General features: G+C 34.0%; 1 protein-coding gene across 2 annotated transcripts in view; it reads right to left on the reverse strand.

Annotated features, from left to right (window-relative positions):
- Positions 1-26,365, reverse strand: part of CALCRL (calcitonin receptor like receptor) — a 102,382-nt gene that overhangs the window by 24,154 nt on the left and 51,863 nt on the right. For both annotated transcript variants that reach the window (XM_004426715.3, XM_087435465.1), the window contains 7 exons: positions 18,129-18,219; positions 17,864-17,953; positions 16,694-16,786; positions 13,969-14,104; positions 11,370-11,480; positions 11,159-11,271; positions 9,611-9,702 (listed from right to left, as the gene is read on the reverse strand). In XM_004426715.3, the coding sequence (XP_004426772.2) occupies positions 9,611-9,702; positions 11,159-11,271; positions 11,370-11,480; positions 13,969-14,104; positions 16,694-16,744 (503 nt within the window). In that variant the 5' untranslated portion in view covers positions 16,745-16,786; positions 17,864-17,953; positions 18,129-18,219. The remainder of the gene's footprint in view (positions 1-9,610; positions 9,703-11,158; positions 11,272-11,369; positions 11,481-13,968; positions 14,105-16,693; positions 16,787-17,863; positions 17,954-18,128; positions 18,220-26,365) is intronic.

Raw genomic sequence — 26,365 nt, forward strand, 5'->3', positions numbered from 1 at the left:
TAAGTCCAAATTCTTTAATGCAGTTATTTACTTTATATTTCCATACTTAGGACTCTTCTCCATAAACCCATAATATCAATTACATTATAGCAGAACTCGTTTTGTTAGAGTAAATCCATTACTTTTTGCATCGCTCTGTTTTTATTCAGATCTTATACTCTAATGTGGAAAGGCAATGCTTTTATTATATAACCACAGTAGACATATTTAAAAAGCTTTCCAACTAAGACTCGCCTTATTGAATAGGAATGTTTTCAGCTCTCACCACGTTCATTTTGAGGGGGATGGATTTTTCAGCACATTGATTAAAACTCACTAATTTGGAAACAGACTCAGTGAGTATGATCTAATAAAACATTACATGAAAAACTATAGTTAATTAAATAGTATCCAATGGAAAGCTGAGGGAAGCCTGGGATGCATACAACAGTATAGGATATATCTCAGAACCCCAGTGCATGACAAACTTACAACAAATGAAATGTACCACAGGAGTAGAGAAAGCGAGGAAGATCCTGGGTAGGCACTGAGAGAGACGTGATTCAGGGACCACTAGATGACTCTGTCTGAACTCAGCCATTGTCAAACCTGTGACAGTGCAGATTTGCCAGGTTTTAATTAACTTGTGTAAGTGAAAGTTCTGATTTGACGAATCAGGTGCATCAGGGTGTGATTTGTAGCGTAAGACTCTTTTTCCTGTATGTTTTGGTGAGAGATTTCTTTAAATAGTTAGCTTTCTTTAAAATCTATAAAGACTGAATCATGAACAGCTTTCAGGAGAAAAATTATAGCTTAAAGAAGAAAATTATACTTGTTCTAATTCAAGAGATAGGTGAAGAAACTGGAAACGAGATAAAAGTTCATCATGTTGATTGAATATATTCAGATATGATCTAAGGAAAAAGGTGAGAATTTGGGTCACTTGTCCTGGAAAGCAGAAATATAAGCTTTGAAGAATTACTTTATTAAGTTGAGAAAGCTTTGACCTACTAACTGGATAGATTTTTTTTGCTGAATTTTATTTAGGATCTCAACTACCTAGAAATGATATAATTGCCTACATAGTTGCAAATATGCAACTTGGGTTTAAAATTATTTGGAATCAGTGTCAGAAATGTCAGCAGAATTAAGATGTTTAAAAAAAAAAAAGAACCCCTTTTTTCCCCATGCAAGTCAGATGTTATATGAGCTTTTTTATGTGCGAGAAGATAGAGCCCTTTGTCTGGGTTGAAAGTAAGAACAAGATTTGCTATGCTCTCAGATTTTAAACAGTAATTAAAATATAATTTATAACTAATTCCAGTAAAGTTTATTTATTTTTTTTATCTAAAGAGTTCTGCTTTGTTTTTCCAAGGATCATTATGAGTAAGAGTCATTGCCTCTCAGGGCTTGGCAAATCCCGAAGTTCTGTCTCTCTCTCTTCCCCTCCCTTTCTCTTCCCTTTCTTTTTATCTCCCACTCTGACTCTTTCCTTTAATTGGCTCTAATATAAAACTGAAGTATATCTGGTAAATAGTGTTTCATGTTCTCTGTTTCTAATTTAAAGCATGGATGAGTAGTAGACTTTTTTTTTCTCTCTCTAAATAAAAAATAACAAACAGTACCCTAAATCAACTTTTTGTATGGTTCTTGGTTTTTATTAGGATGGATCAGTGACCCTCAATTAACAAATGGAAAAAAGTTACCTCTAGCAAAGACTAAGGAAGAATGACTGCAGTGTGAGAAACTGGGCTAATAAGCAGAAAGGGGAGATTGATAGATTTTTTTATACACAATGATTTTATGTGAAACATCAGCTCCTCTAGGAATTATGTCCAGGTTAGTTGGAGGAAAGTTAAAATTTCTATTGCTCCTGACTATATGAACATGCTTCGTTAACCATTCAATTCCGCCTTTTCTGAGGTGGCCTGGTCTTCCTTCAACCTAGTTGCAGAGTATCCTGTATTGTTTTATGCAGATGCTTCTACTCATTAGAATTTCAAGGGGTCTTAGTCTAATGCCGTTCTTTGTTGATGGAGACAACAAAGGCCAAATAAACTCAAGGGACTTGTCCAAGGTCACAGATAAGTTATGGGAAAGTCAGTCCTAGAAATAAGCTTCCAAGTCAGTGCATGTCTTTATTCCTCAAAAATGTATTAAGTGCCCACTTTGGGCAAGGTTCTGTGCTAAGCCCTGGACTGTGTAAATAAACAAAGCAGAGATGATTCCTGCTCTCATGGAGCTAACTTTGTGACATTCTTTTCGTTACTTCCTGTTTTAGTGGCTAGCTGTTTTCGGCACATAGTGGCTTTTCCTGTTTTAGGAGATGGTTCTGGGGAGTATACGTTAGAAAGTCTTAAAATCAAAGACTACAAATTCTTTAATATGGATTCAAGTACTGAGTAAGCTATGTGGTATCTTGTGGGCATAAAAAAGTTTTATTATTTTTGACTAATTTACTTAACCACTAGTTTTGCTGACATAATTATACTACTAGTTTGGTACATAAAATTTTTCATTCATTGTTTACTTATTTTCCTACATGAACATTATAACCATTTCTTTATAAATATGGCACATATAAAACCAGAAATTGTGTTCTTTAATTTGTTTTTAAAGAGCCCACTTGTATAATACGCTTATCAGGGCTAAATATTTATATAAAAATCTTTTAATGGACTAATAAGAAAGAGTGATAACTATGCCAATAATAGACAATGTTTTCCAAACTAGACACTTCGCTTAACACTGCACATATATTTTCAGCCCTTATACCAAATGTGTGATATAGATACTAATAGTATCTGCATTTTAAAGATGTGAAATGGAGGTTTGGGAGAAATGAAAGAACTTGCACCATGCTATGCAGCAAGTAAGTGACAAAGGTGGGATCGGAGACCGGATGTGCCTGTTTAGAGAACATACTCTTAACTACTCTCCTGTAATTAAGGATGTCTAGACATATAAAAAAATATTTAGAATGCTATACCTGGGTCTTACTTGAAGAGGGTTTCTCATGTTTTACCTAAAGCCTGAGAATGTATAATAGGAAAGAAAAATTAATTTGTAGCTTTGCTTTTTTCTGTTTGAATTCTCCATTTTTAAAAGACAAAGTCAAATAAAATTACTAAGCCAAACAGAAACACAGATGGGGAGCAACCCTGGATATAACTTAGTTAACTACTTAGAACATAAGTAAAATTGGGTGTTGGACTAGATAATCTCTTCATTTCTTATGGTTTACGGTTTCTACCTGTTGAGATTCTACCCATCATTTAACGCTTATTTCAATGAGATTATCACCTCAGGAATCTTCTGATTCTGCGAGTCAGAATGAGTTTCCTTTCTCCGTCTTCCCGTAGCTCTATGTAGCTCCACCGTAACTTGTTTTTTACTTTGTATTTCTATTCTATAGAGGTAATGTTAGATGACTATATAAGTGTAGTCTATGTGCCTGCATGACTGATATAACCTAATGAGAAAGTTAGTGCCTCTTACCATTTATTGAGAGATTGCTACATGCCAGGTACTATGTGAGTCTTCTTTGCTCAGTATTTTCAACAACATGAAGACTCATTATAAAGAAACTGAGGCTTACTGAAAAGGAGAATCAGGCTAAGTTCATACTATTACTAAGTGGTGATGGCAAGATTTGAATATATCCCATGTTTTTAATTACTGTATTACATTATCCATTAAAATTAACTTATGCTTGAAATCAAGTACACACCTGTCATGCTAACTCACCATTAAAGATTTTTTTTTGTTTACTCTAGAGAATGAACAGTTAACTGTACTTTCAGTATAAACTTTAAGTATAAGCAATGTAATTAGTTGAAAACTTTAATTTTTGTTTTATATACAGGCCAAAACCCAAATTCCATACACTGGCAAGTCACTCATTTGCTTTAACAAAATTTTGCTGATGTAGCATGCTATACATCTTTTTTAAAAACATGGAAATTTTAGCAAATAACATATACATGTGTTTCTTGCATACAGTGTTCTTGATTTAAACAAAAAGAACTTGATCTATTTCTAGAGGCAAAAAAAGGCCCACTTATATGTAAAATGTGAGGACAATATTTGGAGCAACATGAAATTTGTAGTCTCTCTTTTAAAATGAGAAATGAGTCTATAGATTGTATCTTTAAAGCTAAAGTACTTAGCATGTATATATACAATTTCAGTTTTGTAAAAAGTGTTTTTCATAGAGACGATAAATTAATTCTGAAGTTTTAAATTTTAAGCTATCAATTCAAAATTAAAATTACTTGTAAGTATTGGTTGAATAGTATTTGCTTTTCTAAATAAAACATATGTAAGTACAGATATAAAAATATTGAACCAGATTTCCTTTCAATTCCTAATCAATAATAAATATAGTTTATCAGTGTAGATTGCTTTTAGCTTGCAAAATACTTTCATAAATGCCAACTTCCCTGATATTGAAATTATGTATTTTGATTAAAAAAATTAACTCTTTCATTCTAATCCTCTTTATTAAATTACTGCCGATTCATAGACATGGGCTTGGGAATAGCATTACAGATCATTAGGTTCAGCTATGAACCCAGTCTAGGAATCACCCATTTCAAAATTCCTGATAGGTTGACGTCTAATTTCTGTCTGAAAATCTTGAGTGACAGGAGGGTCAATTGGTCACTTGGCAGTTCATTCTATTTTGTTTAGCTGATAGAGTTTTTTATTTTTTTTAATTGAGACAAATATTTTTTCTTTGTTATTATGCAAACTCTATTCCCAGTTATAGTCATTTGGATTCTTGAAGTCATCTATCATGCCCCCTATATTTTGTCTTTTTCTGGCTTAACATTCTTGGTACCTTTACTCTCTGACCAGCGGACATTAGTTTCTTCAATTTCTTCACTGTCCTGATAAGACAATTCTTATGACATCTTCTTTTCCTCTTACCAAGTCAGTCCAGCGTGGACAGAGTAAATGACTGGACTGATTAGAGATTTGGAATTGGATACTTTACATTTACTGGTATAGTCTGGCTTGTAGCATTGTTTTCACTTGACAGTCCCCACTGCCTCATTAGTTCACAGCAAGCATTTGTTCAATTAAATCACAGGCTCTTTCATGAAGAAGCTGTGTTAATTTTGCATTTGACTTTATGGAATTAGTGTAGGATTTTATTTATATAGTGTAAGAAGCTAAATTCAAACTTGTCTGGGGCCATAGGGCTTGGAATTATAGGAGACCTGTTCTCTTTTTGACTACTGATTTTGGCATGCAATATAACTGCTATACTTCTTAATTTCATGTTCTTCAGAAATTTAATGTTTGAATATTTTGGCTTGTTACATGTAAAATAAAAAGAGATCGTTTAGGGGCCGGCCCCGTGGCGCAAGCAGTTAAGTGTGCGCGCTCCACTGCGGCGGCCCGGGCTTTGCCGGTTCGGATCCTGGGCAAGCACCGACGCACTGCTTGGCAAGCCATGCTGTGGCGGCATCCCATATAAAGTGGAGGAAGATGGGCACGCATGTTAGCCCAGGGCCTGTCTTCCTCAGCAAAAAAAAAAGAGGAGGATTGGCAGATGTTAGCACAGGGCTGATCTCACAAAAAAGAAAAAAAAAGAGATCGTTTAATCTGAAGGGTCTCAGCTATATTAGTTTTAAATCTGCAGAGATGATTATCTCCTAAATGGTAATTAAAAATTTACTCCATGTCCACCGCATCCAGTTGCAGTTTTAGAAATACTACGATAAGGAATTTAGGAAGATTTCACTGAGAAAAGTATGCTAAAGTTTAGATCTGAAAGATGAATACATCTAACTAGGCTAGAGGAGGGGGGAGAGAATAGGCAGAATATTCAATTATAGGAACGTTAATGGCTTTGACTTTCTATAAGTTACAATAGGAAGTCTAAAATTTTTAAAGTGAAGGATGACAAAATCACATCTATATTTGATCTAAATCTTTGAAAATTTTGATCTAAATCTTTGAAAATATTCTGGCTACGTTGTTTAGAATTGAATAAAGATGGTGAAAGTGGTTTTACTGAGGCTGGATAAGACACGGTTGGTGGCGGTGGCAGTAGAGAGGAAACAAACTGGATAGACTGGAGGGCTCTTAGGAGGTTAGATCCACAGAGTATGAGGAAAGAACGAAAGGGAAGAAAATTGAGAAGCCGTCACAGATTGCTCCTAAATTTCTGGCTGATGCAACTAGATTGCTGGTAGTGGTATTTGCAAAGATGGGTCTGGAAGAAAAACTGCTTTGGGTTAGGAGGAGGTAGATACTGTGAATTTGTTTTGAACATGTTGGAGATACCTTTGAGATGATGTATTTCAAGAGTCATAAAAAGAGGTATACCCTTTGACCAAGAAATGCCATGTCTCTGGGAATGTAGCCTAAAAAATAGTGCAAAACATGCAAAAAGTCATGGATGAAAATGTCCATTGCAGTGTTTTTTGTTAATAGGAAAAGTTAAAAGAAACAATGTTCAAAAATAGAGGAATGATTTAATAAACTTTTGTCAACTTATTAAGTGGAATATTATTTAGTCAATTAAGTGATTGTTTTTAAAACTCTTTGGTGACATGGAAAAAATTATATAATGCTAAGTTATAAAAATAGTTTAAATAATTTGTACATTACACTTAAAACTGTAAAAACAAATGAAAATGAAATAAAACTAGGAAAATACAAAAAATTGATCAATAGGATGTTAGAATTACAGTGTATATTTTTCTTTTCTTTATTTAAAAATTAATAATGTGCTTAAATTGTTTTCAATTTTTAAAAAATGTTTCAAATTTAAGTGCAAGTCTCGTTCCTCAATATTATTGTTTGTTTTAAATTAAGGATTGCATTCTTCTTCCTGAAGTTAGAAATATTTAAAACTTATAACTTTTTTCCAAGATTTGTAAGAGAATTTTAAATAACTCTTATGATTTCTATTTTATGCCGTTACGGTAGAGACTGATCTACTTTATACTAAGTCATAGTCGTAAGAGTCATCACGTTAAAAAAAGAATCTTAGTTAGTATTAGTTACACTTAAATTAATTCTTTCTGTGGGTTTGTTTATATGTGTGGTAGAAACGTAATTTTCGTGAACTAAAAATCTGAGTTCTAGAGTACTGCATAGATTTTAGGGCGATTGGTTGCATCATTTAGTTCCAAGAACCAAGAGAGTCATATTTTCAAATTAGGTACTTTGTATTTTTAAATTGTAAAGATTTTGTTTACAAGAATAAAGAAAAATAATGAATTATTTCTTTCTTAAACTGTTTGGTCCTTTCCTTATACTAAATGAGAATTTCGAATTTCATTTTGTGTTTTTAAATTCACTAAATTAAATAGTAACCTAGTTTTATTGCCATATTTTACCAATGTGTGTTAGCATCAGCAACATTGTTTCACTTTGTCAATTAGCATAAATAATATACCACTGTGGACCTGAGGACTTTATTTAAAAATTGTCACTTTGGAAAATTGTTTATTTTCCATTTTTCAGGATGTATTTTGTTTTGTTTTGTTTTTGGTGAAGGAGATTGGTCATGAGCTGACATCCATTGCCAATGTCCCTCCTTTTGCCAAGGAAGATTAATTAGCCCTGAGCTAACATCTGTGCCCATCCTCCTCCACTTTGCATAGGGGATGCTGCCACGGCGTGGCTCTACAAGTGGTGTGTAGGTCCGTGCCCAGGATACCAACCCGGGAACCCTGGGCCACCGAAGCAGAGCAGGCAAACCTAACCACTATACCACTGGGCTGGCTCCCAGAACAGATATTTTTAATCTATTAGACAATCAGAATAAAGTTTTTCCTACTCCAAAGATAGTATTAATTTCAAACATCTTGTATAAACTAAGAGTATATTCAAGAGTAAAGACAAAGTTTTAATAAGCTGTATATAAGTAACTGATATGACATATCAGTTAGTTTATAACTGAGAACTGGAAGTTAGTTTTGAGCAAGAACCTTTTGGTAATGTGTTGCAAAACATAGTACGGTAAATTTAATTCTTTAAGAAACGTTTTCCATATTTTAGGATAAAAATTCTTTTCAACTTATTTTGATACATTTTTTACACAATTTACTAAAGAAAATATGTCACATTTTAAAATGTACACAAATGTTTAACTAGCTTTGTTCAGAGTGGAGTTTTTAAAATCAGTTTCTAACGGTGCCTAGATAATGTCATAAATCAAAAGTGCCATTAAAAAGTATCCGTATGGATCCCGCCAAGTAACTGATATTGAAGATTCTTAAGAAGCTGCAAGTTTCCAGAAACTGTAATTCTGATGCAATCTCTAGATCCCATGATTTTGAACCCATAAGAGATAACAGTTGGTTGGTTTGGGTATTATTCGATGTACTCTGAATATTTGATGTGCTATGGGCTAAAAGCTGGTGCTCCACTTACACATGTGCATAACATCCAGCTGTCTGATAATTTCTAGATTTGGATTATTTTGATGTGCTACTACTCTAGCTGGTTCTGAAGCTGCTAATGATCCAAGATGGTTGTTGAAGAAGAAGAATAAGAGGAAGAGGAAGAGGAAGAGGAAGAGGAAGAGGAAGACATTGAATATGGTGATGAAGAAACAATGAAAGATAGCTACTCACTCTTCACACTGCATTCTAGAATTCCTGATGGTGATTAAGATTCTGAAAACCATGTTAATGCATAAAATAACATATGTGTGTTTTGGAATTTACTTTCCTATAATTTAAAAAATCACTTGTTGATGATTGGTTGAATCAAGAAATTAGATGGGCTGGCCCCGTGGCTTGGTGGTTGGGTGCGTACACTCCGCTACTGGTGGCCCAGGCTCGGGCCCCGGGCACACACTGATGCACCACTTCTCCCGCCATGCTGAGGCTGCGTCCCACATACAACAGCTAGAAGGATGTGCAACTATGACATACAACTATCTACAGGGGCTTTGGGGAAAAAAAGGAGGAGAACTGGCAATAGATGTTAGCTCAGAGCCGGTCTTCCTCAGCAAAAAGAGGAGGATTAGCATGGATGTTAGCTCAGGGCTGATTTTCCTCACAAAAAAAAAAAGAAGAAGAAGAAGAAATTAGAGCTGACTCTCCCTCCTCACAAAAAGGAGTAAATTTCAAGTAAAATTCGACGTATAATTTAACCATTTTAATGATGATCCCCTCAAACGAGAAAAAAATAACCTAACCATAATATATTGGGATTATTATTTGTAATAATATGTAATAAATGCCATTGTTGTTATTCACACAAAATACTAGTTCCTATAATGTACCATGTATACTGATAGCAAAATTGACCAAGAAGTTGAAAATTCAAGTAAGAAGGGCTATGATATTTGACAGTTTCCAAAGGAAATACAGATAGGTTTACATATTGATTTTGGCTCCCATCTTACTGTATGATTTCATTTTTGTATGTCTACTAATTTTGTAAAGTTGGACTTCAGATATTTCATCGACCTCCTCTCTCTATATTTTACAAAGCCAAGATAAGTTCAAGGTATTTCAAATTATTTCGATTATTTTAAACATTATAAATCATCATCAATATTTCATATATTTTATCAGCCTATGACATAAACATGATTGTGACACTGCATTCACCAAAGACAATTGGTAAATTAAAAAAATATTTTACATGTACTTACTTGAAATAAAAGAATATGCCAAGCGAGATAATCAGTGATGCAATAGATAATCCATGTCCAATTAAGGTCAAGTAGGACAAATTCAGTGCAGTCTAAAATTTGTATGTAAAAAAAAAATGGCTTATATCAATACTATAATCCAACATGTGTATAAGCTCAAATTAATAGAATAAATTATGTTTTAAAAAATATGTGATCTGATAGCATTACCAGTTAGCTTGTAAACCAATTAATACATCTGGAATGAAGAACATCTATGGAAATTTATCAAGTAACATCAAAATTTATAAGTTGTAAGCCCTTTTTATTTAAGAAATTAGAAGCTGTTTATTAAATATATGAAGGAATAATTTTATTGATCTAGGTTGTATAATATATGAAATCAGCATTTTATATTCTGGAGGATATTGACAATTTTCACTGTATCACTTTGTGCATCTTAAATCAAATACTATTTGATGATTTTGTTTGTTTGTTTAGAGTTAAATACCAGATAAGGCTTTCTTTCCCAAATGGGTTTTTTTTTCCTTTGACAAATTTGAGACTCTAAGACAAATCTGAATGTAGTGATTTATGGGAGCGTCTGGTCTGTACAAATATGAACTAAATTTCTCCTACTTTTGACTTTTTCTCTTTGATTTTTATTTGTCCATATTCTACTTATTTGTAACTTACCTTTTATTGTGTATTTTTATAATTCTCTTCAAACTCTTCTCTGAATAAGCAAAGAATACATGATTTATGATTATAATGATAGCTGACAGTTATCAAATGCTTACTACATGCTTGTTGGTTTTCTAAGCATTTTCCTTCTATTAACTCAGTCCTTATGAAAAAAAAAGAAACCCTGAGGATGGATTTACTGTTATCCTCATTTTATATCTGAGGGGACTGAGGTAGAGAGAGGTCGTGGCTTACCCGAAGTCACAGAGCTGGTAAGGGGCAGGAAGAGAAAGTCAGATATCAGGATTCAGTTTTAATCACTGTGAGAACCTGCCTCTATCTGCACACACGTGCAAACATATGCAGGCACTTTCTATCAAAGCTTTATGGTTGTGAGAAACTTTGACTAACCTTGACTTCAGTGTATGGCGTTAAAAGTGGGAATGGGAGTTAGAGGGACCTAACAGCCAATCAGAATGAAAGCCTTCTGCTGAGGGACAGAGAAACTGTTTAAACCCTGCTGGGCTTATCATGTTTACTTGAGCACAATTCTTGAATGTAATTCTAGAAATTCCACCACAAAGGAAAATTTTCTCCATTCTTACCCTTTTAAAGTATGTTTTCTTTGGGAAATTTGAAACCCCAATACTGAGACATTGACTTGTAAATACTTTATTACCTAGCAGCATTGCTTCCTCAGTGAATGACAGAATCAATAATAATTATTTCTACAAAGATGTTTTTCTTCATTGTTTTCTCAAAGTATATTAGGAAAAGCCTTTCAATGGAATGGAACACTAGCTAAATTTTCTCCAATACCGTATCAGTAACTAACTTTTTAAAGAGATAGTGTAAATTAAATTTCACTTTATAATTATCACGTACCCTCACTTTCTCGTGTGTGTTAACATTACACCGGGTATAATTTGTCCATGTTCTATTGCTTTCTGGATGTCGAAACCAGTTTCCATCTTGGTCACAGATCTTTGTAACTTTTTCTTTAATGTGAAAAAAGAAAAAAGAAAACAGTAATTTGGTTAAGCTAGGGTTTATTAAATAGATGTCAAGGAAATTTGCATACAAATTCTACTTTTACCTGAGGGATCAAAATCCTGAAAGTAATCGGGGCAGTGCTGCATTGATTCGGTTCCCGCGGCAACATCGTTCCAGCACAGCCATCCGTCCCAGGTTCTGTTGCAGTAAATGCCTTAAGAGGGGGAGTACAGATTCGGGATTACTAACTCCATCTACTTATACAGGAAGACATAAAGTCTTAATGGTGGGTTCACACTGACGTGCAATAAAGACTGTCTGCCAAAAATGAAGACATCATATAAAATCTATAGCAAGTTCTTGAATTTTTTTCACCAAGTAATTATTAGAATAACTAATTGCTGAATTAAATTTAGAAATAGCTGAAAAAATATATAAAATGCTTAGCTTTAATTCTAATTCTCAAAGATAGCTATTTATTCAATAAATCAAGTTGTCTTTCCCAGTTGTCCTTAACCATAAGGTAGTGGTTAATTAGTGTCCCACTTGAAATTCAAAAAATATGGGAAATCAGGAACATATTTAATTTAGAAACTGTGCTCTTAGGGCAAGGTGTTAGTGTATTCTGAAGTGAACAATGAATATTTCAGTATTTCCTATTTCATCACATTAACCCTGACACATACTTATTTAGGCCCCTCCACCAAATTCTAGCTCTTAGTTTCCTTCCTTTTCTTTTCAACTGGAGTAAAGTGTTTAATAAGAATGTCTTACATGAAAAAATATAGAATTTTTTTAAAGGCATAGAGAAATAAAATGACCAATGTCCCAATGTTGTAACAGTTTGTAATTAAAGAAACTAATTTTCCACCTTGTCAGGTAAGCACACATAAATAGAAACCTGAATGTTGCATGAGATGTTTATTATTTTTAACAGATTTGTACAGCAATCTCAGGATCAATAGCCTTCATGGAAGCAGAAAAAATTCTATTGGCCTGAAAGTCTAAATAATTCTAATTTTTAAAAAATCCCTTAGATAATCTCAATTTTGTCTCTCATGATTTTCAAATATTTATTTAAATAGCTTGCATTCATATATTACTAAATAAAATGCATTTTGTGCCCTAACAGAGAAAAGTTTCCTGCATCATTTTAGAAAGCATCTCAAACGATTCCTTATCATTGCTTCAAAAGATTCCATCTGATTAATGACAACACTGGCGGCATGACAGATTGCAAGGTCCAGAATCTTTCAAACTGTGTTGTATGGCATTTGAGTGAGACATAAGTAGATATTCCATTAAAAAAATTGTCTTTCAAATAAATTTGGGAGACACAATGGTAAAATAAAGACAGTGCTTTATTGCAAAACATTCTAGAGTATTTAAAGTTACAAAGAGCATTATGAAGCTCCAAGAGAAAGAGTTATTATACAGTCATCCTAAACTTATTTTATCACAAAATTATTTTATTATGCAACTCATAAAGATATTTCTATTGTTCAACAATTAGATTTGAAGCCTACTTTTACATATATCTAGATAATTTGGAAGGGGTTAATTCAATAGTTTTAAACTAATAACACTTAGATTTTAATGAAATAAAGTAAGAAGCCAGATCAGTTAACACGGTATTTGTATATAAATTTGTAATTATTTGATAATTCAACCCCTATTGTCCTAATATCAGACAATTTGTCATTGTCTGGCATATTTTAAAGATATTTTTGAACTAAAATATCTTATAGCAAAAATGTTTGAACAGATATATCTAAATACTTCTCCAAAGATGAACAAATTATATTGCTCAGTTAAATTAAGATTCTAAAAAAAAAGTTAACCAAGGTAGAAAAATCACTTTTTTCTCTTTCTCAAGCAAGTTCATTTCGACAGTTACAAATATTAATAATAACCTACATTTAATATTTAATTTATATAAGAAACATTGTATATTATACTATCACATATTTTTCCCCAAATTATAAGATCTTTGTTGCCACTGATAGGTTAAAACTTTAGAAATATCTAAAATCCTTACATTTTGCTTTGTTTCACTGTGAATTTTGCATTTTATATCTTGAAGATAACCCTGTCTTTGGGGTTGGCAGATAAAAGACGTGGCCTGCTTTTGGTTTTTCCTAAATCTGGCAACTCTACTTGTGCTACTCATCTTTGTGTCTTTAGAATCAAGGCAAATATCTGGCACTTAGTAGGCCCTCAATAAATGTTACAAAAATATCTTAATGGAAACAGAAGCACTTAGATTTCATTAGCTTTGCTACCAAAGGTCCCGTGCAAAGTATGTTAGGCAAAAAAAAAATTGTTTGTCAGTCTATTATACAAGCTCCTATCAAGCAGCTTGTGAGAAAAAGAAATACAAATTTCATAAACTGAAGATCAACTGTCAGTGATTTAATTCAAGACACATACTTATATGATATTTTAAATATCTTTGTACCATAAAAATGTTACTAAAAATATCCTTGTTGCACATATTTTTTATTAGAATTTTTTAAAAGGAGCAAGATAAATTATATCATAAATATTCTTCATAAATAAATCATTAAAACTGCACATATACCAGAAAAACTAGCAGCTAATCTATTTTTAGTAATGGCCCGAAGGAACCCATAATGATGTAATGGGGTAGTTTTCTTTTAAAAATATATCAAATGCATTTAAAATTAAATAGTCATGTTTACCTTCTATTTGTTGAATAGGGTCTTGCATAATTTTTTGGTAACATTCATATTGAGCTGTCATGATTTTATTTCTAGTAACACCCAGCTGAATTAACTCATCAGGACTCTCTTCTTCTGATTCTGCTATGACAAGAATCTAAGGAATTAAAAAATATATAACTTCAGAATTGTGAGAATGTCTGTGGGAGGCTGTCTGTCATCACAGAAAACAGTGAGTGCAGTGATGTACTGCATGGTCAACTGGCTCTGAGGGGAAATCCCAGATTTGTAGTATTTGCCAGTTTCCATGGTATAAACATCCCCACCATGTCCAATTTCAAGCGACCTACAAGAAGTTGCCAATGGCAGCGTTGGGAAGCACGGTCAATGTCGGCTCTCAGCAGCCTGTGGGAGGCGGCTACAGGACATGTGTTCTGGCACGCAGGCAGAGCTGTATTCAAAACCCACCTCTACTTTTTCACCGGCTCTGTGAATGTAGGCAAGATATTTAACCCCCCTAAGCCTCTGCTTTCTTTTGTAAAATGAGATAAAACAGTATCAAGATAATAGAGGGGAAGTATCTAGTGCAAGGTAAATGCTCAAAATTGTTGCCATTTTTATCATTATTTGTGTGTGTGTGTGTGTGTGTGTGTGTGTGTGTGTGTGAGGAAGATCAGCCCTGAGCTAACATCCATGCCAATCCTCCTCTTTTTTTTTGCTGAGGAAGACCAGATCTGAGCTAACATCTATTGCCAATCCTCCTCCTTTTTTTTTCTTTTTCCCCCAAAGCCCCAGTAGATAGTTGTTATGTCATAGTTGCACATCCTTGCTGTATGTGGGATGCGGCCTCAGCATGGCCGGAGAAGAGGTGGGTTGGTGCGCGCCTGGGATCCGAACCCGGGCCTCCAGCAGCGGAGCGAGAGCACTTAACCGCTAAGCCACTGGGCTGGCCCTATCATTATATTTTGATAATCAAAATAATGACAAGTTCATTTGTGATGTGGGTAAATGGAATTTTTATCGTATGCACATCAAGACAGGTTTTGGACAAGATAGATATGTATGTTCTTACTATTTTAAGCTTCACTTCCACTTTAATTTCCATGTGGTTTTTTTTCCTGTTTTATAATATGAAGCCTGTATAAATCTCTCTTAACTTTTACTTTTCCTTCACTTTTGCATTATTTCTATTAACTATTTTCCATAAGTAGTTATCTTTCTACTCTTATTGTGTCCCCTTATTCTTGATTTTCTGTTCTCTAGCAGGACGCTGAATTTAGCAAAGTCTAAATGGTAATGTGCCCTCAGTGTGTACACCACTTAAGTTTTACTATCACCTGACTGCCATTTAACATTAACTCTCTCATTCTTTGGTTTCAATTTCCTAATAAGGATTTATGCAGCCGTTGTGCTACACAAGTAATAAATGGAAATTTACGATGTCAAGAAAATTAATATTTTTTCTCTTGTCCTCAAGTTTACAGAATTGCATAAAATCAATATCATTTTTATTCTTCCTTAAAATCAAAATTCAGATTTGAACACTGTCAGAATGAATTCAAGAGGAATGGAACAATTTCTTAAATTACAATAATCAGATTGGTAATCTGTTACAGAATTACCCACAGGGAACCAGGGTTGGCCTGTGCATCTCATTGGCATGCTCAACAGAGGGTGTGCGCTGAAGAAACAGGAGATCTGTTTCTTGAATTCTAGTCTATTTACCTAAGATAACATCTAAGAAGTGCAGAATTTGGACTGCTCTTAGACTTGAGAATGTTTTCAAATACAAATGCTGACAGGAATGTAGTCTTGCTTTTCCCCGTTTAGGTTTTCTATATTTTGTTGAGTTTCTTTGTTTGAATCTTTGTGGGGTTTGCGTGGTTGGAAACGCCACAGGAAAATTATTTGCTGGCACAGAATTAGATGAGTTTATGTCTCTCAGTTTCTCATACATGTGATGAAATAAAAGTGCAGCCACTGTTTTAATGTGAGAGAGACAGAGAAAAAATATGAACAAAATATTTTTTGTGAATAAAAACAAAATTAAATGTATAAAGGCATATGACCCCTCCAGTGTAACAACTGCTTTTTAGTCATCCTTAGTCTCCCCTCCACTTCCAGCCCCACATCCCCCCAAACACATGCAGAGGCAGGTGTGAGCACACACACTCACAGACACACCTGCTCCAAACCTAGCATCAATGCCTGTCAGAAAATGGACACTTAAGACTTGTTTGAATGAATGGATGAGGAAATTAACTTAAAATATAGTGCATGGTTCTGAATTGCTTTTCAATCAATATAAGTCAACGAGTTGGCAGAAAGGGAGAAAAATCAACAGGTTGGAATCTGCTTTTTTAATAGATCTAACTCAGAATCAACAGGTCTGGTTGAAAATATTTCAGAAAAATTCTGAAATATTTTCAGAGCCACTCTGATAACTACTTTCCTCTTGTGTCTTGCACATTTGTATCCGTTGACCTTCCTCACTTTGACACCCACCCCCCGCACTCACTGCCCCACCATCCCATAGTGCCTGCTGTAGGATTAAAAGGCTAAAAGTGTACACCGAAAGGAAATAAATGATTGCTGTATTGATTGGATATAAAAATATACTTACTTTATGCATCAGATATGTACATGTCATTTTGTTGTCATTAGCCTTTATCAATTACAGGTATATTGGAAGTTAAAACAGAAATAATCATAGATAGGGAGATACATTAGAGGAGTTTATGCTTACCATAAAAAAAGGCAAGAGAAACAGAAAATACAGGATACACTTTTTCTCCATCGTTAAAGCCAAAATGAAATATGCTATTTAATATAAATCAAACTGCAATAGAAAATGAAAGAAATATAATTCATCAGTATTTATGAAATAAATATAGATGGTTCTCAATGGAAAATTTCTTTTAAAACTACACAATAATTGTGCTTTAAGGATTTGATTAATAGTCTTATGTATTAAAATGTAAAGAGCATCATGGCTTCAAGTACTAAAGAGCTGAATTAAATACATTTTAATTTAATTAAATTAGCCTTACAAACAGGAAAGCTTCTTACATATATATTTTAAAGTAATTAGAAAACATCTTGCATTCTTTGCTTTTACCAAAATTGGGATAAAAAGAGTAAAATATCAAAATAAAGAGTTTCACAAGAACATAAAAGCCCAAATTTTGAGAGCATATTTACTATAAAGCTTAGCTTTATTTCCTGTAAATATTAATCTCATTTTTAACTTTCTGACTCTTCAATAATTTGTGGGGAAAATTGTTCTCAGGCCAATTGCTTGGGAATCAACATCCATATGTCATAAAAATGGCCTTATAATTTAATACAAATTATTTTTCACTGCAGGATTCCATTGTTTTTTTAAATCAGGAAATAAAAGATTCCCTAAGTCATCTACATTATTAAAATAAGTTTACGGGAGATGGACAATACCAAATAAAAGTATTTCTGTTAAATATTTCTAATGGTAGACACAATTCTGAGCTAATGAAAAATAACCTCTAAAACACCTCGCCCTAACTTCTTAATTCTAAGATAAAAAATATTGCTGAGGTAAAGTGTATAATGCTTACTCCCTATAAGTTTCATGAGCAACCTACTCTGACAGTATTCTTATGAGCTATAAATTATCACTTATTTAACAGAGTGTGTAAAAAATATTTTTCAAAGGAGGTAAAATTCCAATCAATAGATATTTGTCAGTGAATTATGCATTTAGATTTAATTTTGTTAGGAAACTTGTCATGATTTTTATTATAGGGCAAATGTTAAAATAAGAATTATAAAAACCCTTTCCACTTATTTTGTTTATATTTTTATTATCACATGCAATGAGAGCACACCATTGACTAGCATGTAGAATCTATGCCATTGCTTGCCCTCACCAATGACTCACCTAGAAACAGCTTTTCTTTTTAATTGTAGCAATCTTCCAAATAATGTTCTCTCTTCTATCAGCTATGTTGGGCTTTTATTACTAGTTGACCTTAAGAAAAATATAACCAAAAAATCAAGAAGCATTGTATTAATTTTAGATATAAAAAAAATCATAACAGAAACAAAACAGTGAATCAAATTTTTTGCAGTTCAGTAATTAATGAGTTGATATTTTAGTTTTTATTGCATTGTACTATGAAAAAATCTAATTTTCCAAGACTTACAAGCACGATTGTCTCCAGACGCAAATCACATTTTCTCTTGGATCATATTTGACATGGGCTTGAAGAATTTCTTAAATCCAAGGGTCATGACCTGAAATATTGATTGATGTAATAATTTAATGGTATTTTAATAAGCCAAAATCATGTCCATCAAAAATTGAAATTTTCAATGAAAATATCACTTTTAAAATGATATTTTTATTAAGCTATTCCAATTTTTAAAAATCTCTTTTGCTTACAATATATTTGAGTTTCATCACAAATATTTGTTGTTTTCCATTATATGGAGAAACTTACATCAATTTTCATTTATCCAGGATGGTTGAGATACTAAGCAATTAGTGGAATATTTTATTTAAGTAAATTTCAAAGAACTAGAATATGATAAAAAGTCTTTTAAATTAAACTATAGTTTAATCTTCCTTTTAATAACTTTATCTAATCATTTATTGGAATGTGTTATTAGTCTTAGTTCCATATATCTATTTCCCTTGCTGGTATGCTTTCTCAAAGCCAGAAACCACATCTGATTGATCTTTGTATCCTTTGTGGTTGGCAGTTAATTTACATTTGGTGTATAAATGAACGAAAAAAATGAACCAGTAAAGTACTTTAGGATTTTAAACTTACAATCAAGAATGCTAATCAGAACTATTAATTAACTATCATTTCTTCTATCAGAGGCTTTAGATGGTCTTTGAATCTATACTGACAATGAAAATTGGAAAAAAATTTCTTATATCAGCATATTTACTTTCTTACAAAATAAAAGACTTGAAAACTATTTCAGTTTTCAAGTTCTCTGGTTGTTTTGATATTGAATAAACAGTAGTGTACTGTACTGACTTTGGAAGTCATAAAGTTAAGCAAAATTTTTCTGTACTAAATATATATAATACAGAAATATACAAATAAGAATGTAAGGAAATATTAATTCTCTTTGGAATTCAGATAAGTTTTTATGAAACAATTCTTTGATTACACAAGAGTCAGGATTAAATTACCTTTAATATGTACATGGGCTCAAAAATCGAAGGGGAAAGTGCTTCAAAAAACATGTTTGGAGTTTTCCCAAACCCAAGATATTTGAAAAACATTTTGCTCCACACCAGCAGTTATCTTTGTTGCTTATCTAATAGGCTTCAAAATCAGAGTTCCAAAAATATCTTAGTGAAATATCTCTTAGTGTTCACTAGATCATCCTGGCACCAATAATTTGAGAGGACTTTATTCAACTCACGAAATATTTATCAATGCAAATAATTCCACTTAGTTTTCCTTCTTCACACTATTTCCAAGTGATCGGGAAAATGTGCTACTAGGAACAGTAGCACTGTTGTTTTCTTTTTTCTTTTTTTTTTTTTGTGAGGAAGATCAGCCCTGAGCCAGCATCCGATGCTGATCCTCCTCTTTTTTTTGCCGAGAAAGATTGGCCCTGAGCTAACATCAGTGCCTATCTTCCTCTACTTTATGTGGCACGCTGCCACAGCGTGGTGTGACAAGCTGTGCATTGGTGTGCGCCCAGGATCTGAACCTTCGAACCCCGAGCTGGCGAAGTGGAGCTCGAGCACTTAACCACTTGAGCTGCCGGGCCGGCCCCCAGCACTGTTTTTCTGTATTTGCACTGTGTAAACTTGTAGCACTCCTAATCAAGGGGGCAGGTCTATGGCCCCTGGTTTTATCAACGATGCAGCAGCAAGTTTGGGTGGCAGTCTTTCAGACACATGGTGGACACCTGTACTCTCCATGAGATCTGGAGATGTCCATTTTATGTGGCAATCCAATTCACTTGAGTCATCTTCTCTCTGAAGGACCTATCAAATTTTTCTGCCAGCAGACACATGTGGTGAGTGGTCCAACATGGATGAATCACCTCTTTCACCAAGAGTTCTCTAGGTCAATAATGGAGAGACCATGACTGGCCAGGTAGATAATGCCATTGCAGAGTCATCTGATGATAAGTTTAGATTGAGTCTCATATTGGTAGATGTAATGACATGATTGTTATCAGAACTATATTTAATTGTATTCCTTGGTTCAGCTCATTGGTTCTTTGCAAACTACCTCTGATATGTTCATTCAGCAAATGGATCTCTCTTCTATATTTAGCTTATTCCAAATTTATCTTTGCTAAAGTACATTTGATATTAACTGACCAAAGCTGTTAAGCAAATCATTGTAAATCTCTTTCAGATCTTGTTAAATTATTTACTGATAACTGAGTCTCATGTTGCCTCATGAAATATAGTAGTAGTTCTCATTCAGTTTTGAGGAGAGATCAAGTACATAATTAAAGGAGGTCAAGTTAAATGAATAAATCTGCCAGTGGATTTTCCCTAGTGTGCTTAGGTTTGTTTAGTAGGAAAAGGACTTCTTCAAAACTGAGAAAGCTCTATTTAAACTCTGAAGTGAATTTGTAATCACAATGGTACTAGTATTAGTTACTGGCATTTTCTCTTTCTAACTGCTGGCCTCATGGATCTGCTAAGTACTAATTTATTTTCACTTCTCAAAGTTAAACAAAGTGGAAGATTTCGTTCTACTACTAGAAACAAAATAATTTACTGTACACATGGAATAAAAAATAGCTTATTTCTAAATAATTTTATGCTTCTTGCCCAAAGAACGGCCAACATAAAATAAAAATAATTTATTTCATCACAGAAATAACTTTGAGAAACGAAGAATGTTTTAAAATCTCAAATAACTTGAAATATAACTTCCTAGTCACTCAGGGCTTTATGTAATATCTTTCCTGTTTCATTTCTTAAAATCACCATCGATCTGCACCACAAGACATTTTTCACGGATCTGCATTTCCAAGTTCATAAAGTTCAACCAATCTTCTTGGCTTACTTCAGTGTAAAAGCGTATTTTATGCTACATAAAAATTATGAATCAGTGTGACTTAATCAATACTAGTTTATCAGAGCACAGAAACGTAAATTCTGTAAATACATACCAATGCCTTACAAACTGGCTTCTTATTTTCCCAAATTTTTATTATTCCTATACACACTTTCCATTAATTTATTTTTCTTTATAGTAATTCTTATTTTTAGTCGAGTCACCTAACCCTAATATTAAAAGTGTATGTTCACTCCAAGATTAAGAAAAAAAAAAACTTTCATCTTCCAATCCTCCAGCCTCCATTTCCAAAGTATCTTGGATTTTACAGGTGCTGAGCCATATTCTTTTCTCCATTTGCTTATCCAGTCACTATAAAGTTGGCTAACAGAAGCATTTCCCACACATATCTAATTTGCCATGAAGTATCCTTAACCTTTTTGTGAGCAAAGTGAGGCCGTTTCCTATCTAGTACATGCCTTCCTTTATGGCATATAAAACAAACTACATTTCTCCTGAATCAAAATAAGGAATAAGCACTCTTCAATCCCAATATTCCACACCTGTATGGCAAATGGAAACTTCTTGCTGTCATTCTACACTATAGAGAATAGATTGTGCCACTGAGAAAAACGTCAAAGTAGAAGATCCTGGTTACCTTTAGTCTCTCCTCACTGCTTATTTTTTGGTAAAACCTAAGACTTTATGCTAGAATTTTCTTGCAGATTACTGTCTTTACTTCCAATAGAGTCTTCGAGAAAGAAATGTCAGTGTAAGATTTTAATTCTCCACTCCCATCTTGGCCTAGAATGTCCCTAACACTTTCAATACACAAAGTGGTAAGAAAATTAAAATACAAAGAGACTTCTCTTTCCAAAAGATCCATTACTGATGTAAGAAAGTCAACTATAAGTCTTTTTTTATAATATCACTTGGGGCTTGCATTATTTTTTAGGCTATTGAGTGAACAGGTACCAAATCACTGATGTGGTGTAAACCAGTGTTCCTCAAAGTGTGGTTTCATGATCGCTGCAGCAGAATCACCACCAGAACTTGCTGGACATGTTAGAATGTCTAGACCCCACCACAGACCTTCTGAATCAGAATCTTCGGGAGATCAACTTGGGAATCTGCATTTTTAGCAAGCACTGGGGGCAATTCTTGGCCTGTTAAATTTTGGGAAGAACAGTATAAAGACATCATCATCATTGGGCCATGCTGAAACCTGGACACACTTATATTCATTCCTCTGGGTCTAGGTACTGGCCAGACTATATGAAAAAGAACTATCAAGTATAAATCAAGCCAAATATTCTGCAATGTTCCCAGGCACAATTAATGTCTCAGAACTCCTAGAGCGAGTTTTTCAAATATCTATTTTGAAATGTATCACGTAATGTTGTAATTATTCCTTTGTGTGTCTGTTTGTGTCACTAGATTGTGAGCACAGTAAGAATAGGACTTGCATCATATCCATCTTGGTTACTCCAAACCGGAGCAGAGTGGGGGCATAAAGAAATACAGAAAGTGTGTTTTGAGTGGATTACTTACAAAATGAATTTAATCAAGTTTAAGAAACCTGGTGTTTTAGGGTGTTCTTAACCCTCTTAAGCATATTGTAATTTTCTGACACCTTTAAAGAAAAAAGATCATTCCTGGATTCTACTCCAAGAAATTCAGATTCAGTTCATCTTGATTGTGGCCGAGGGATAAGCATTTTTTCATGTTTTCCAGGTGATTCTAATGTACAGCTATAGTTGAGAACTAGTGGTATAGACAGAAAAATTCTGTGGTAGGCAGAATAATGAGCCGCCAAATATTTCCATCTCTTAATCCCCAGAATCTGTGATTTTAATGTTATGGACCTTAAAATGGAAAGACTGTCCTAGATTATCGTGAATTATGCTGGTAGGTCTAAATTAATAATTTGAGCCCTTCAAAGTAGAAAAGGAAGGTTGAAGAGTCAGTTAGAGAGATGGAGCAGAAAAAAAGGGATATGGCAACATACGGAGTTGAGGCACTGTCACTGGCTCTGCCATGTAGTGCCCACGTGCAAGGACCAGAAAGAGTGTGACCTACAGAACTGTGAGGTAATAAATGTCTGTTGTTTTAAGCTACTAGATTTGTAGCAATTTGTTACAGCTGGGACAGAAAACTACCTACAAATCCTCACCTGATCAAAAACTACATTTTCTCACCAAACTTAGTGGTAACTTTCTGCTTCCCAACTGGCCAGTCATTTCTCCTAACTTTAGAATACATTCATTATAGTGCAAGGCAATCACATTAGCTAGCAGAATTTCTTTCCAGCTGCTCCTAAATTGCTGTGCGATTTTGAGAAAATCAATTCAACTCTTGTCTGCTTGGTTTATCAAACTAGAACGTGAGTACTGAACTTGCTCTTTAGCTCTGTTTTCTGTTGCATACTTGTCAGAAGATGTATGCTGGAGTCAGAGAGACAGAGCTTCCAACTCCAGTTCGTGCAGCACTTAAACTCTCTAAACCTATTTCCTGACCTGAAAATTGGTGTACAGGTAGTGGCTCAATCAATGTGGCCTAGAATTTTTATCATAACTCATCTAGTCAGGTTGTTTTAAGTGTTAATTACATGATAGATATAAAGAACTTGTCTCATAATAAACACCCAATAAGCATTAGCTATTGCTATTATCTTTATTATTCTATGACTCTAATTAGCCGTGGCAATGCTAATCTCATTCGAATGAACCAGGGAAGTCCAGTATATATATGTTAGTGACTTGGCCAAGGTCACACAGATGCCTAGCGCTGACCCAAGCTAAGAACTCAGATTCTCTGACTCTAAATTCAGGGTCCTTTGCCCTACACCATAGTGACTCAGAGAATTGAGTCATTTATTTGGATAATTAAGGTTTAAAAAGGTTCAGGATAAATTTCTATTTTACTTATTTAGTTTTTTTGCCCAACCATCCAATTTTTGCATTTCATTTCACTTTTATTCATCAAACACATTTATATTTTTTCTCACATGATTTCTTCTTTTAACTCCTTTTCTTAGTAATGTTGTGATATTTGACTTTTTTTTTTTAAACTTACATTAATAAATGACAACTCAGACTTGCCGTTCTGGTAAGATACCAAAATAAAAACCACATGTATTATCTTACTTTTGAGCACTTTAAAATGCATTTTAAATTAAGAAATACTTCTACAAATTCAATTAGTCATCTTACCCTATTGAGTATCTACTTTTACCTAGTTGTGTAGGGAGATAGAAGTGAATATAAGTTAAGATTTCTGCCTCAAAAAATACTCATCAAGATGAAGAGCAGTAATCTTATGCTGAATTTAGAGGCTTAGTTCATTACTTTTAAACACATTCCATAAGACTCATTTATGACGTTCCCAGAAGGATGATTTCACCAACATTGAAGACAGGAAGTTAGTCCTGGGCATCAGTCAATACGCTCTCATTCAATGAGCTTGAGCATGTTACATACCTTTCCAGGTGTCTCCTTTGTAAAATGAAAGAATGGGACAAGGTAAACTTAAGCCTTGGGTAAGAGTTCAAAATTTATATAAAAAGAAAAAAATGTTTAGTATATAGGAACAGTTTTGTTCAAAGTAACCCAAATCCAAAATAGCCTGGAAACCAAGTCATTCCTGACACTGTTTCTTCTGGCTCAGGAAGACTTTCCCTACATCTCCTACTACAAGTGCCCAAAGGAGTTTGAGTTGGAATTCTAAGACTGGAAAGTGGACTTTTTGGCAACGTGAATTTTCTTCTGTCACAGGGGAATTCAGGGAAAAGGTATCTAGGCCAAAAAAAAAAAAATCACATCTTGATTTCACCTCTTCATATACCGCCTCCTTTTAGAGCTATTCTTGCTTTTGAAAGGCCATTTGGGGAAAGTCTAGTTCTCTCTTCTCCACTGCAAAAAATGGAAATTAGAAAAGCAAACATATTTCTTCATAAGCTCCCTTGCCAGACTTCTCAGAATGGAATCTGATCAGTTTGTCTAGGCCAAGCTAAACGTATTGCCATCATCATTCTAATAGCCTCAATGCTCCTGGGACTGGAAACCAACAATTTCTGACTTTTTGCTACATTTGGGTTTTATCTCTTTGCATTTAACAGAAAATGACCTAGGTAAAAATTTAAAAATTATAGAGTGCCAGAAATTACAGGACATGTTAAGAAATGATTCAACAATGAAACAGTAAGAAAGATTATTACATTTAATTCATCAAAATCATATGAATGAGCCAGCATATAAAAGCATATCTAACAGCCAATTTAAAAAAGTCAATAAAAATTCTCATAAAAACTTCCAGAAAGTATTTTATTTTTAAAGAGACGCCCAAGTTTAATTACAATTATTAAATTCTACATGCTGAGAAAACATGTATCTAAATGATTCTAGGTAGTTTTGCCATACACATCTTTGCCGTAGACACCTTTGCTGCAAGCATTTTTGCCACATAACTAATTGGCCGTCAGGCAATTTTGCCATAAAAGATTAAAAAATAACTGTTGACGGTTTGGGTTTGTTTTTTTTTTGGGGGGGGTTCATTTCTCCATTGACGAATCAACTGCCATAAGAGATAAAAAAATAACCAGTTGACAGTTCTTTTTCTTTTTGTCAGTTTGTTTTCATTTCTCCATTGACGAAGTTCTCGCAGTTACTCCCATTTTTATATGATATAAATCTTAGCTAGCACTCATAATGGTCTATACAGTAATGAGTAGATGTGGTGGTCTTAAAATAGTTAGCATTTCTTCCAATTAGCGATGTTTTATTGATGGCTTTATCGAGCTGACGGATGACAGTGATTTGCCCCAAGAGTTGGTTTCTTATTTTGAAACACACTGCACTGGCAGAGAAAAAGAGAGCCAAAGGCCTCTTGTTTGAGGGTGCAGAGTTGAACCCATATTTCCCATAAAACAAAGACAAATGCTTAGTTAGGTACTATCCACACACACACAAAAATAAAATCAAATCAGTTCTTTGTGCAGTATCACTGTGAATCTACATACACATATATTAAATGTATTCAAATATTTTGTATTTCTCAATAAAATCTTTTTAATTTTGTTATTTATCTTTTCATGTTTCATTATGTCCTTTTTATTTATTTATTTATTTATTTATTTATTTGTGAGGAAGATCAGCCCCGAGCTAAAATCCTTGCTAATCCTCCTCTTTTTGCTGAGGAAGACCTGCTCTGATCTAACATCTATTGCCAATCCTCCTCCTTTTTTTTTCCCCCAAAGCCCCAGTAGATAGTTGTATGTCATAGCTGCACATCCTTCTAGTTGCTGTATGTGGGATGCGGCCTCAGCATGGCCGGAGAAGCGGTGCGTCGGGGCGCGCCTGGCATCCGAACACAGGCCGCCAGCAGCGGAGCGC

The sequence above is a fragment of the Ceratotherium simum genome, chromosome 9, assembly GCF_057802395.1.
Source record: "Ceratotherium simum simum isolate JZ-2026a chromosome 9, ASM5780239v1, whole genome shotgun sequence".
Classification (NCBI taxonomy): domain Eukaryota; kingdom Metazoa; phylum Chordata; class Mammalia; order Perissodactyla; family Rhinocerotidae; genus Ceratotherium; species Ceratotherium simum.